The 14,121-nt window shown below is 34.9% G+C and overlaps 1 protein-coding gene across 1 annotated transcript; it reads right to left on the bottom strand.

The window, feature by feature from the left end:
* Positions 1-7,181: 7,181 nt before the first annotated feature.
* On the bottom strand, positions 7,182-10,764 carry LOC111890780 (zinc finger BED domain-containing protein RICESLEEPER 2). Its single transcript, XM_023886868.2, has 4 exons — positions 10,466-10,764; positions 8,875-9,617; positions 7,527-8,791; positions 7,182-7,425 (listed from the first exon to the last, which is right to left on the bottom strand). Exons 3-4 carry the CDS (start codon positions 8,170-8,172, stop codon positions 7,334-7,336), a joined length of 738 nt encoding a protein of 245 aa, XP_023742636.1. The 5' UTR covers positions 8,173-8,791; positions 8,875-9,617; positions 10,466-10,764; the 3' UTR covers positions 7,182-7,333.
* Positions 10,765-14,121: the final 3,357 nt, after the last annotated feature.

Here is a 14,121-nt window from a genome sequence, read left to right as displayed (position 1 = left end):
TCAATTGCATGTTCACTAATTGCATGATCATTGTATTAGTCGTTCATTAATTGTTAGCACTAGGAAATCCGATTGAGATAACTAGTCACATTAGAATTCTGTAACTAACTAATAAATCTATTACACCATTAAAGAAATCAACCATAGGGGAGATGTGAGTTAAAGCTAAACGAAAGTACTCTTTTATCTTGATTTAAGTCGTTATCTGTTTTGTTTGTTTTAGTTTAGGTAATCGTTAGTTAATTTAAAAGTTGAATTGATGCTATAAGTTTCTGAACTTGTAAAATCAGAAAACCGCAATTTATAGTATTTTCCTAGTTTAATTAGTAGCATTAGTTTTTATTGAAATCATACTCATTCCCTTAATGTTTAACAGCCCGTACTTGCCATTCCTATACTACTATATGAATAGGTACACTTGCTTAGTTTTGTAGCAGTCTAGTTGTGATTAAGTGCAATTATAAATATTAAAACTAGTAGTAGTAAAATACACATCATCTTAATTTGAAGAGAGGGAAACAAAACTATAGAAAGGGAACGACCCCATGGAGCAGTTTTGAAGGAGTAAGGAGCATCTAGGGTTTCTAATTGGAGAAGAAGAGTTAGCAAGGGAGAGACTCCATGGAACGGTTTTGAAGGAGTAAGGAGCATCTAGGGTTTCTAATTGGAGAAGAAGAGTTCGCAATCAAAGTAGAGCATCTCCACTAGTGATTTGAGGTATAAATATTCTCACCGTAGGGTTTGGGTTGAACCCCAAAACCCGAAAATGGTGATTAATTGGTTGTTAAATGTTAGATTCATGGATTATTTTGAGGTTAGAACTCCTATTCTTCATTGAATCAACTCTAATTTGATTTGATGGAGTTTGGTTGAGATGTGTTGAGCTTCAAGCTCTAATAATGGTGGGATAATCTAACAAGTAGATCGAATGAGTTCTCGAGTGTTGGATTACCCTCTTGCACACCATGAGATTGTTAAATCATCCTTGAAAGATTTCAATCCTTCAGTTAATGGTGAAATTGGGCGATTCAAACTCTAAATTCATTTATGAGTTGTACCTTGGCTTTGATGAGTTGTATTCTAGCCTCTATACATAGATTTGGAGTCAAATATGGAATTAGTATGTGTTTAAATGATTAACCTTATGAAATTAATGATTTAAACTAAATCTCATGTAACTTAGAGTGTTGCTTATACATATAGTAATGGAATGAATCAATGGAAGCAACTTCTAATGAATCTAGATTTGGAAGGGAATTCATGGAAAGAATCCCCAATTCCATTCCATGGATTCTAATGACTAAGCTCTATTAATTAATTGAATGTTTATAAATATCTAATGAAGGAATTATGAATGAATAACAATTTAGATGAATCATTATTGGTGAATTGGTCATTGGGAACCATTAAGACCTTTGTTGGAAGTATGTTGTCCATATAAGCTTCCCTAAAGCTTATGTTTCCTTTAAAGGTCTTAATGATTAAGTCATAATGAAGAAAGGGCTTAATTGAGTATTTAAGAATTTAATAACCTTTATTTAGTCCTTAATAACCTTTTGGTGAAGTTTGGTGGCCGTTGGAGGTCTAGGGCATACGTTACAAAGCTTTTAGCAAAATTATGCATAAAATGGGTGACTTGCACTCATGACACGGGGTCGTGTCACATAAGTCATAGATGATATGGGGACGTGTCAGGCATGACATGGGAAATGTCACTAAAAGGTATTATGACAAAGCTTGTTAGGTGTTCTGAAAAGTATATTTTGTTCGTGGAAAACCTAGTAAACTATCTCCGATTGCACTCGAACTTTATATATAAGCTAATAGGAAGTTAATAAGCTTATTTTGAAGGTCTAAATGATACAAATCTTAGAGGGGTATTTTATCATTTTAACAATAATTTGTTATTAATGACAATATATGGTGCCTACAAAGTATACTAAGCTTAAGAAGAAAATAATAGCTTGGATTTCATTGAAGGTGGGTAGTATCCAATACATGTTCCATAAAAAAACAAGTAATGATGTTTTTCATAAAGAATTTGACTCAAAGAATTTTTCCATGCTTAACTACTTATGCATTGCATGAAATGATTTTTATAAAGAAGTTTGATAAATAGTAAAAAGTTAAAGATGTTTTGAAAAGAGTTTTGGCATGAATATTTATGCATTCATGTAAAATTGGGAAAAGACGTGTGTTTCCCTCCAAGTCCATGGAAGACGAGACTAATGACGCCCAATGACGTAGTGTGGTATTCTAGACATGCCCACTTGTACAAGAGGCTAACTACCTCTTGTACGAGACCGATAAATTGTGTAACATCCGACGTGGCATTATTTGTCGGAGGAATGCACATATGTAAAGCGCCACGTCATGGTAAGGTCTTGGCCACGACGTGGTGCTTGTTTTAGTCCAAACCCTAGATTTTGGGGTTTGTGCCCTATTTAAAGGCACTAAATCCTAGGGTTACCTCTTTTGGGCAGCCGCCACCCTCTAATATCTTATCCCATCCAAACCCTAGCCTCCATATGTGTGTTTTAAGTGTTCGAAGCCACTTTTGTGAAGGTTGAAAGAAGAAAGAGTCCATTTGGTGCTTGTGTGCTTGGTTGCAGCTTAGATCTTGCATCTTCATCACATTTATGGTCTTTTGGAGGTATAAAGTCTTCACCTTGCTCGTTAGATCTCTAGATCTCGGTCAACTTTAGGGTTTCAGGGTGTAGACTGAGATGGTACTTCTATATTGATGATTAGGTGATTAATAGTACCAGTTTTCACTGTTAGAGAGATGTTGTGTTAGTCTACTAATAGCGAGGTGAGTCTTCTCACTATATTGCATATGTCATAGTAGGGTGCACGCCAGACCAGTTAGGTCTTATTTGCTGGTTGTTGCTATATGTGTATCTGAGTTGCTGATAACTCCAGAACTACTGATAGTCTGTACGGTTGCTAATAACCAATAGGTTTTTGATAACCTATAGGGATATTGTGAGCCCATAGGACTGCTCATAGTCCCAGAATTACTGATAACCAATAGTTGTTTATATTGTTGTGTTGTATGTGATATTTAGGACTGTTGATAGTCCTCAGGATTGATGATAATCCTCGGGTTGCTGATAACTCATGGCTGATTATTATAATGTGTTGTATGTGATATTTTGGGGAACTCGCTATGCTTTGTGCTTACAGTTATGGATTAAATGTTTTCAGGTACTTATCGAATTACGAAGGCGGGACTGTACACACACATCAACAATTTTATGATTCAAGATTCCACATTGTCTTCTTTATAATTATGATTTGGAATTATGGTTTACGAACAATCAGTGTGACTTGAATGTAACTTTATAAAAATGGATGTTTATTCTATTTTAAAAATGAAAAATTTATTCTGGAATGTGGGACGTTACAACTTGATAGCTTACGCGTACCCTTGATGACGACTGATGAGGAGACGTGACATAGGGTGCTTTATGCTAACTATGTCATAATTTCTATTGTTATCAAAACAAGAATTATGAGTGGGACTAAAAGATGAACGAGATGGGTATAGTTGCATATTGCATTGCCTTCTTTCCATTATGTTGAATTTTAAATATTAATAAATGTTGTTGTAACACTCCAAATCAGGTATTACTCTTTAGACACTTGAAATGGAAAAAGATGGCATAAAAGGTCCCTTGGTACGCAGGGCGTACTCCAGGAGTACGCTTAGCATACTAAGGATGCATGAACGCGGAGGGTGGCTGCGTACGTAGGGGGTACATATAGGTACGCGGGGCGTACGCGACAGAGGGCCAAAACCCTAATTCTCAGACTTGACACATATTTAAACACCCTTAAGCCTCTTAGACCAAGCCCTAATCAGCCTCCATAGCCTTATTTTGCCCTTGTACACCAAAGATACCTTGTGAGAGTGATTTTGAGCTTAAGGAGTGTATTTTTGGCCATTTTAGAGTTCATTCAAGAAGAAGGAATTGCTAAGCAAGCTTGGAGTGTAATTGGGCTTCAAGAATCTGCATCTAGTTCACCTTGAAGAGCTTCTGTGTAACGCCTGATTCCTGGTAAGCATTTTATTATAATTTATTCATTTTTTGAAGAGCTAATCGACGAGTTGGGAGCCCCATACTCGTCGAGTAGAAACGAGATTGGACACGGGATTTAAGTCGCCTACTCGACGAGTTGAGAAGCCTCAACTTGACGAGTAGGGTTGTCAGGATGAAACCCTAATTTTGGGGTGTTGCACCCTATTTAAGCATCTTAATCCCCACCTTATGGCCTCATTTCCAGCCTCCAAGTCCCAAACCCTAATCCACGAAACCCTAGAGCTAAGTGTGAGCTTGTGAGCCATTTTTGAGTGATCTTTGTGTGATTTGAAGCTTGTAGAAGAAGAAGAAGCTAGAGGATTCTAGGAGAAGATTGTAGATCCAGAAGCAACGTCTCATCCTCTTCATTTTCTGGTAAGCAAGCCTCAACCTTCCTTAGTAGCTTGTTAGATCTCCTTCTTATCATTTCGTGAGGTTTTTGGTCCAAGACACTTAGTCCTTGGGATATGGACGTCCCAAGTGATCTACCTTTCAAATCTGGGGTCTAGAAGGGGTTTCATGGCATAAAGGTGCAAACTTTATGACCATGAAAGCCCCATGCAAGCTTTAAAGTGTTAGTATGGCCTTTTAAGCCCCAAAAGGCCGTGCATGGAAGGAAAGTTAGGAGCTTTATGTGTTCAAATGATGTCTAAGGCCTAGATCTATGTTAGTATGCTTTAGTTTGAAGTATTATGGCTTTTGCACCAAGATCTATGTCCTAGAGAACTAGGGTTTTAGCTAAATCCATTAAGAAGGACTAATGAAGGGTAAAGTTGGAAACTTTACCCTTAAAAGGGCATTTCCAGTATGTAGATGAACTAGGGAGTTTGGATCTGAAGGATAGGAGCTTAACCTGTTAAGATGGCTCAATCAGACTGGGAAACTCGGCGATTCCAGAGAGGGATTCGATGAGTAAATTCGTTTTCTCCCGATTCAGTTTAAGGTAAAACTCGATGAGTCTGTAAAAGGACTCAACGAGTTGATTCGCCAAATCGCGACTATGAGTAACCATGGAACTCGGCGAGTCAGGGGGATGACTCGACAAGTTGGATCGCGAGTTCAGGGTTTTGAGTTATAGAACTCGACGAGTTGATGAGTCAACTCGGCGAGTTGAGTTAACCCAGGACGTTGAATTTGACCAGGGGTAAAATGGTCATTTTTACCTTAAGCAGGATTATCAGATTTTTGACTAAGTGTTGTTGTGATAATGATAGCCGGGGAGTTGTTGAAGAAGCCATCAGAGATTCCTCACCGCGAGATTTCACATTCAGCTTTGCGAGGTGAGTTTCCTTCAGTAGGAACGGGCCGAAGGCACCAATGTCGGCCCGTGTAGAGTAGCTAAGTGTGGGTTGGGCCCGTATCTTAGAATCGTTTATGATTAGTAGCTAAGTGTGGGCTGGGCCCGTATCTTAGAATTGTTTATTATTAGTAGCTAAGTGTGGGCTGGGCCCATATTTTAGAATTGTTTATGATTAGTAGCTAAGTGTGGGCTGGGCCCGTACCTTAGAATTGTTTATGATTAGTAGCTAACTGTGGGCAGGGCCTGTATCTTAGTATTATCTGAGTATGTTTATGAATTGGTAGATTTTGGTATACTTGTTGTCTGTGGGATACTTGTATGTATGTTTAAGTAGCGGGGTGTGGGCGGGGGCCCGTATCCTTTGGATAGCAGAGTGTGGGCGAGATCCGTATCTCCTAGTTAGCAGAGTGTGGGCGAGGGTCTTATCTCATAGTTAGCCGAGTGTGGGCGGGGGGGCCGTATGTCCTTGAGTCTGGGCGAGGCCTGTATCTCATAGTTATATGTTATATGATATGTATATTGTATGTGGTAGTTTGGGGAGACTCACTAAGCTTCGTGCTTATAGTTGACAGTTTTGGTTTCAGGCACTTCTAGTAGCAAAGGGAAGAGCTCGGGATGACTGCATTGCACACACCACATCGTTTTAGCCTGGGAGGATTTACTCTGATGTTTTGATATATGATTTGGATACAGTGTTTTGACATGATGTTTTGAGATATTACCACTTATGTTTTTATGTGATGATTGTATTACTTTGATTTTATAATGATTTAAAATGAAGTTTTTGGACTGTATTTTTAGAATGTTTCATTTTGGAGGTATAAAGTCCTTATCTTGCTATCTTATTCATTAGATCTAGTTAGGGTTTCTATATTGTCCCTTTTTGTGTTCATGGATCATCTCTAGAGAGTTGGAGCAACTCCATAACTTAGGAAGAGTAAATCTAAGGTCCTTTGACTCATTCATACCATAAAAATGATGTCTTGATGGGTGTTTTGACCTCATGCATGGATTAAGACTCTTGGAAAGGTCTTAACGGGTTGTTGGAAACATATGGAACATGCAAAGGCATAAAGTTGCCAACTTTATGTCTTAGGACATCTTAATGAACTCAGATCTAAAGACTGGACGTTAGAACATCAAGTATTACACACTTAATGGAATAAAGTGCTTAATTTGTTTGTATGTTGGGCATAATTCTGTGTACGCAGCACGTACAACTCAAGGACTCAGTACGCTGCGCGTACCAAGGTGGTACGCACGACATACGCACTCAGATGGGTTTGGGCTCGTTTTAGGCTTGTAAGCCCTGTGAGCCTTAATCTGTCATTGGTCATGGTCATGTTTTGATTTAGTGGGCCAATTTATGTGTTTTGGGTCATGGTTGCTATGATTGGGCTTTTTTGGGCCATAAGGCCCATTAATGATTTTGGACGTGGACTTTGGGCCCATTAGCAAATGAAGATTTTTGGGCCATTAGGAAAGGACTTGGGGCTTGGGTCCTTTAATTGGAATATATTTAACCTTAACTTTGGGTTAATGATATTATTGTTCAGCACGGGTGTTTACGAACTGTTAAGAGAGCAGCTGTCATATTCAGAAGACAGAAGTGAGTTTTCTCACCATACTAGTGATGCAAACGGGGGCGGATATTTTCGAATAATTTGATACCCGTCCCCACACCCGAATTCCGATCCTAACACCCGTCCCCGCCCCCGGCCCATAAAATCCCCGACGGATACGGGTAAAAAAAAGCCGTCGGATAAGGGGAACCCGATGGATATCCGTTTAGGCCAATCTTTAATATAAAAAAGACAAAATAATAATTGATAACTAAAACATTCAACAATTCATACTTCATTCTCAAACACGAAATAGTAATAAAAATAAGATAAGGGACATCCTCATGTTTGTTAAATAACTAAAATAAAAAACAACAATTTTTCATGAACTAAATATCAAAATCCACAAAGATTGGACCAGCTTCATCATCTTTTATAACTTCAAACTTTGCAAAATGTTTTTCTTTATTAGAATGTGCACCTAGCAATAAAAATAAACAAATATAAGTATTATTACAAAATATTTTATGTTAAATAAATTTAAAGTAAAATATAAAAGGATTAGAATATAGAAAACCATACCTAATTTTTCATCCCATAACCAATCTTGTACACAAATCAACGCTTCCAATGTATCCGGATGAAGTCTATTACGATGTGGAGTGACATGTCTTCCACTGGTACTAAATGCTGATTCGGAAGCAACTGTAGACACCGGTATAGCCAAAACATCTATAACAACTCGTTGCAAGGTTGGATATTTTAGACCATTAGCCTTCCACCATGCTAAAATATCGAAATCCCCGATCCTTGGCAAAACATTCTCCTCTAAATAATAATCTAACTCAGATTTGTAAGTATCAATTGTTGATGTGGTACTCACGAATAAATCAAAACCAACCAAAGGATCTCCACAATCATCAATATCCAAGCCAAATTCAGAATTATTCAAAGAAGATTGGGTTTCTTTGGCATCATATGGCTTGTATTCTCTTACCAATTCGTAAGTTAACTTCCTAATTCTCTCAACTTCTTGTGGGGACACATCACCATAAATTTTGGGAAAATAATACTCAATCAACTTCATCTTGAATCGTGGGTCCAAAATAGTGGCTATTGCTAATACTCCATGAATGAGAGACCAATATTGGTCAAACTTCGCAATCATATTAGCAGCCATCAACTTGATCTCCACATAAGGTGATATAAGACACTCTTGAAGCAACATTCGGATCTCACAAATCTTTGGAAAAAAAAGATTAGCGGTGGGATATTTGACCCCTTAAAACATTTCAATCACACTATAAAAGAGTTTGAGCTTCTCACACATCACTTGTGCTAAATGCCAATCTTGATCACTAGGTGCTTGCTTGTAGCTTTTATCTTTGTGTACAAGGCGATTGAAAACTTCTTTATATGGAATCACACTCGCAAGCATTAGATAAGTGGAATTCCATCTAGTTTTACAATCTAAAACTAACTTTCTCTTACTTGAAAGAGACAATCCATCCTTCGCATCCTCAAAATTTTCCACTCTTTTTGGAGTTGCGGTCCAATAAACAACACTCTCACGAATAGACTCTACTTCACTTTGAATTGCACCTAATCCTTGTTGAACAATTAAGTTCAATATGTGCGCACAACATTTCATGTGAAGTAATTCCCCTTTCAAAAGAAGTTTGTCATGTCTTAACTTTTCTTTCATTTTGTCCATCATAGAAAAATTAACACTGCAGTTATCTAAAGTCAAGGTAGATAACTTGCAGTTAATGGACCATGAAACCAAACACCCCATTAGTTCTTAAGCTAGTGTTTTAGCATTATGAGGGGCTGGAACATACATAAACCTACAATTTATAAATTAAAAACTAATTAGTACACAGTTAATCAAGATAAAAATAAATATAAAAGAAAAAAAGTAATTGAATACCTTAAAATTTTATTGCACAAATTCCATGATTCATCAATATAATGTGCAGTGACAACCATATAACCTCTTTTTTGGTTAGAGGCTGTCCACATATCAGTTGTCACTGCAACTCTACCTTGGTTAGAGTTTAAAAGCTTTTTCAGTTTCGTCTTTTCTCTTTCAAAAATGCCTTTTATATCACTTGTAATGGTAGTTCGACAAACAGGTTTAAATAATGGGTTAACAGAGTTAACAAAACTTCTAAACCCAACATGTTGCACCATGTTAAGTGGATACTCATGAAGAATGATCATTTTTGCAAGTTCTTCCCTTGAAACAATCTGATCAAAAGTGTGTGCAGCAAGTGAAACAGGTCCATCTTTTTTTCTTGGCGTGGATTCCAGATTAATTGTCTTATGTCTTGATTGTTTTTTGACATGCATTTTTTGTAATGTTCATGCAAGTGTGTTGTTCCATTCTTGCTTACTCCACTTAATTTTTTCTTACAGTAGTTGCATACAGCCTTATCAACACCATCGATCCTTTGCTTTTTGAAATGTATCCAAACTTCAGATGTTAATCTTTTGTTTGTATTTTCAACACCACTTTCATCTCTTGTTCTAGCAGCCTCAGCATCTGTTGCTTCAGCAACCTGCTTATCTGTTGCTGCAACACCCTGTCCATTTGTTGCTCCAACAACCTGCCCATCTGTTGTTCCTGCAACCTCAACATTTGGTTGTGCGCGTTGTTGATCTTGAGTGTCACTAGAACAAAGCAAAAAATGAGGTTGAAATTAGATTGCTAGAAATCAAATGCAACAAAAAAAGATGCAGTTATCACTTAGAAACAAAAAAAAAAAACAATTACACATATGCAGTAAAATATAAGCAAAAAAGATTACATATATGCAGCAAAAAGGATGTAGTTTGCTAGAAATCAGATTCACTGAGAATACAGAAAATGACTACATATATTCAGTAAAAAAAATGCAAAAATGCTTACATATATGCATCAAAAAAGATGAAAAAAAGATTATATATGCAGCAAAAACAATGTATATGCAATCAGTTACTTTATGCAGTTCACTGAGATTACAACCAAAACAGATAGAGATAATATCAAAATCGAGTTACAGAAATCAGTTCTACACTTCTACTTTCTACTTTCTAGATAAGCATATGGTTGCAATCAAGTTCAAGAGATGAAATCGATTATATCAAAATAGACTGCAAGAAATTGAGTGACTAAGAATTAAGAAATCGATTATGAAGAAATCGATTATATCAATCAAATGCATAAGTTTAATCGATTATACATGTTCGATTATACAAAATCATCGTTAAGTGAAGCACCGATAATAGTGAAAAAAATGATACGAGTTTTAGAAATTAATCAGTTTAATCGATCACTCAATAAAGAAATCGATAATATGAAAATCGATTATACAAATTAATCAGTTTAATCGATTATACGAGTTCCTCAGTTTAATCGGTTATACCAAATTCAAATGTCGATTATATCAAAATCAGTTTCATCTAATCTATTGTAGAATTCGATTATTACAAATTAGCAGGATTAGGAATCGAATGCAAAAATAAAATCGAAAACTTACTTGGGCTTAGGATTTTGGGATGAAGCTGGAACTTCTTGTACATTGTTCTCCTCCAATTCCATGTCGTGACTCGTGACTCGTGATATTGTGAAGGACTGAGAATCAAAGACAGAGGGCATAACTGAAGAAGAATTGTGGTCATTTGGGGTGTGGCTCTGCATCTTTTATAATGAAATATTAATATCTTGATTCTAGGATATTGGAGAAGTAATTAGAGAGAGAATTAGATCAGTTAATGGCTTGAAGAAACGAGGAGTCGAATTGGATTCCAAAGCGTCGTCTCGTCAAAGGCAAGGACTCTTGACTCTTGGTTGTGTAACACTAATTATAATATATATATATATATATATATATATATATATATATATATATATATATATATATATATATATATATATATATATATATATATATATATATATATATATATATATAATCGGGTCTTAAACGGGTTGGATAGTGCCATATCCGTCTCCGACCCGTCCCCGGCTGGTTTGGAGGTGTGACATCTTCAACTTTTGTTTAGATTGTTTTGGCTAACAATAAACCGATCTAAAATTCGATTTATGTGTCCGCATTGCTGCGATGAATCTTAGAAAAATCATAACTCCCTTTAATGAAGTCAGATTTAGACGTTCTCTATATGTACACTCTCAGTATTACGATCACTACAACTTTCGTTTAGATTACTTAGGCTCAGAAGAAACCTATCAAAAATTCACTTTTTACTACGCATGTTGTCGTGTCGGGTTTAACGTGAAACTTCAAACAATTATAACTTCTTCGTTATAAGTCGAATTGGAGCGTTCCTTATATCTCTGAAATCCTCATCATGACTACTTCATCTTTCATCAAGGATATCCGGCGTAATTATTATTTTATTTTAGATGTGTATCTTATTCCAATTTTATTATATCATTATAAGTACGTATATTACATATAATTACACATAAATCACAATGTACTCAAATAATTCTCTTTATTTATTTCATAAAAGGTTACAATTGTTGACCATTACAATCACATCATTTTATTAATGCCTTGCAAGAAATGCGGACGTTACAACCATGTGTTAGATTGATTATTCTTTCATACACACAATGTTGGATGTGTGGAGTCAAATGCATTTAATAAACCACGCCACAATACATAGATGCGTGATGTGGTTTCCACGTCACTATATTTTTATGTCATTTATTTGGTGACATATTAGATTGATGATAATCTGTCATTTGGTTGATAATGCAACAAAATTATAAATATGGTGATATAATTGAGAAAAAAAAACAGTGTCAAAATCGCAATTTTGGTAAACATAGTGAGTTTATTGTATTTTCTGAAAAATAGGTAACGAAAAAAACTCGGTGTCAAATTCGAAATTTTGTGGTGATATAGTTACTTTTTTTGCAATTTGTCCTTATAATAATAATAATAATAATAATAATAGTTTTATTTTAACAATAATTGATTTGATTTGATGTCGTTTTAACTTAAATTTTTTTTTTTGGACTATTATTGTGTTATTTTTTTTTGTCTGGACTATCCTTATGTTAAAAAAAATTACGAACAATTATATGTATGTTTGTTCGTGAGTTTTATTTAGCGACTACGAAAGTCATAACAAAATAATAACACTAGATAGTTCGAACGAAAAAAATGACACATGGATAGTCCGAATGAAAAAATTAACACAAGGATAGTCTAAATTAAAAAATATCCGAACAAAAAAAACTAATACATGAATAGTTCGAACGGAAAAAGTAACACAATGATAGTTAATTTGAATGAAAAAAATAACACAAAAATAATCCGAACAAAAAAAATATTTTTCATGTTAATAATAATAAAAATATGTATTTATTAAAAATATTAAAACAATAAAATAACAAAAAAGACAAAAAACAAAAAAAAAATTAAAAACAACAAAAACAAAAAAATAAAAAAAATAACAAAAATAAAAAAGAAATATAAAAAGAAATTAAGGCGTATATAGAGAAACCCCTATCATAAAAAAATCATCATTTCAGCTTAGGTTAATGACCTAGAAATGTAACAAATTTTTGTTTTTCTTCATATTTAGGTAATCATGTTTTTTCGTTCACATTTGACCATTGAACTTATTTGATCTGTTCAAAATAGGGTAATATGATTGGTAATTACGATAATATGACAGGTCAAACAAGTTTATTGGTCAAATGTGTATGAAAAAAACATGGTTACCTAAATATAAACAATAACCAAAGTTTTTTTACCCGTTTTGGTAATATTGGACAAGAACCGTCTCAGGGATTGTGCCATAGGATTATGCTATGACAGTCAATGAACAATTAGGTTAGGCTTGGTCTAACCCAGTTCAGTCCTGGCTAGTCATGGGCTAGAATTTGTTGTTAGGTCTTTAAAGCACATACAACCTAACTCCTTAAACGTATACAACCTAACCCTAACTAGCTGGGCCTAAACTGGGTTGGCTCAAGATTTGACCATCTCCTCATACAAAAGATCAGACAACCCAATTTCATATCACATCAATGGATTTTATGCTTACTTGTACTTAATATAAAGACTCCAATATTACTAAAATAGGTAAGAAACTTTGGTTTTTGTCTATATTTGGGTAACCATGTTTTTTTCGTATATATTTGACTAGTAAATTTGTTTGATCTGTTTATAATAGGGTAATATTACCGTTAATTACCAATTATATTACCTTATTTTGAACAGATCAAACAAATTTAATAATCAAATGTGTACGAAAAAGACATGATTATGAACAAAAACAAAAATTCTTACTTTTCTAGTTCATTAACCCTTTCAACTTTATCAAAAAAATAAACATTTATCTTGCAATCATATTTTTTTCATTGAATCCGCTTTTTCGGTACTTTATCATATGGGTTTTTTAGTTATTGGTAAAAAGGACTATCACTTTTCATGTGGACGATATCGTTTGCAATAAGAATGTCGTTATTTTTGCAGAAGCTTTATTTTTTGTTTTTATAATTGACTAGACATCCAACACGTGAACTAAAAATTAAAGACAAAGTTTCAAAAATAATCCTTATGGTTTTAAAAAATAGCAACTTAAAGATATCTTTCGTTAGGGTAACACCGGTGGTCCTAATGTTTCCAAATTCGACACCGATGGTCATTGGGTTTAATGTTGTTAGGTTATCTCCGTTAGATTCGGGACATTTTCGTCCTTTCACTTGTTTCCAAAGCATATACACCGTTTTTGAAAATTTTGTCTTAATCCGAGTATTGGAATCGAACATCAGATTCTTCAATTTTATCAGGTACTATTTCAGATTCTTCTGCATCTACTCATTGTCTATGCAATCTTTTATGGTGTTTCGATGTGTTGGCGTGACCCAATTACTCTCAAAAGTGTTGATTAGTTTATTGCCAAAAGTTAAACATGTTTGGTGCTTAACTGTTTATACGTTTGTCTCTTACACCCCGTTCCTGAGTTATAGCAAAGAAAATAAGAGAAGATAAAAGAAAGTAAGAAGAGAAAAGAAAGGAAAAGAAATTTGTCTTTTGTGTTCATGAGTTGGAGAGAAGTGGAAAGAAAGTTAAACATTTTGTTCTTTCACTCCAAATTCTTCCAAATCTGAAGGAAAGTTAGGAGCGAAAATGATCGTTCCATTTCCTTCCAC

Source organism: Lactuca sativa, chromosome 5, assembly GCF_002870075.4.
Source record: "Lactuca sativa cultivar Salinas chromosome 5, Lsat_Salinas_v11, whole genome shotgun sequence".
In the NCBI taxonomy this organism is placed as follows: domain Eukaryota; kingdom Viridiplantae; phylum Streptophyta; class Magnoliopsida; order Asterales; family Asteraceae; genus Lactuca; species Lactuca sativa.
Note: the sequence above shows the minus strand (reverse complement) of the source record. Positions and strands in the feature narration are given on the sequence as shown.

Excerpts from the sequence above, each read along its gene's own strand:
- LOC111890780 (XM_023886868.2), bottom strand. The coding sequence starts at position 8,172 with ATGTTGCTTCAAGAGTGTCTTATATCACCTTATGTGGAGATCAAGTTG. Across the intron at positions 7,426-7,526 it reads GTTATGGGATGAAAAATTAG|GTGCACATTCTAATAAAGAA; the intron begins GTATGGTTTTCT and ends TTTTATTGCTAG.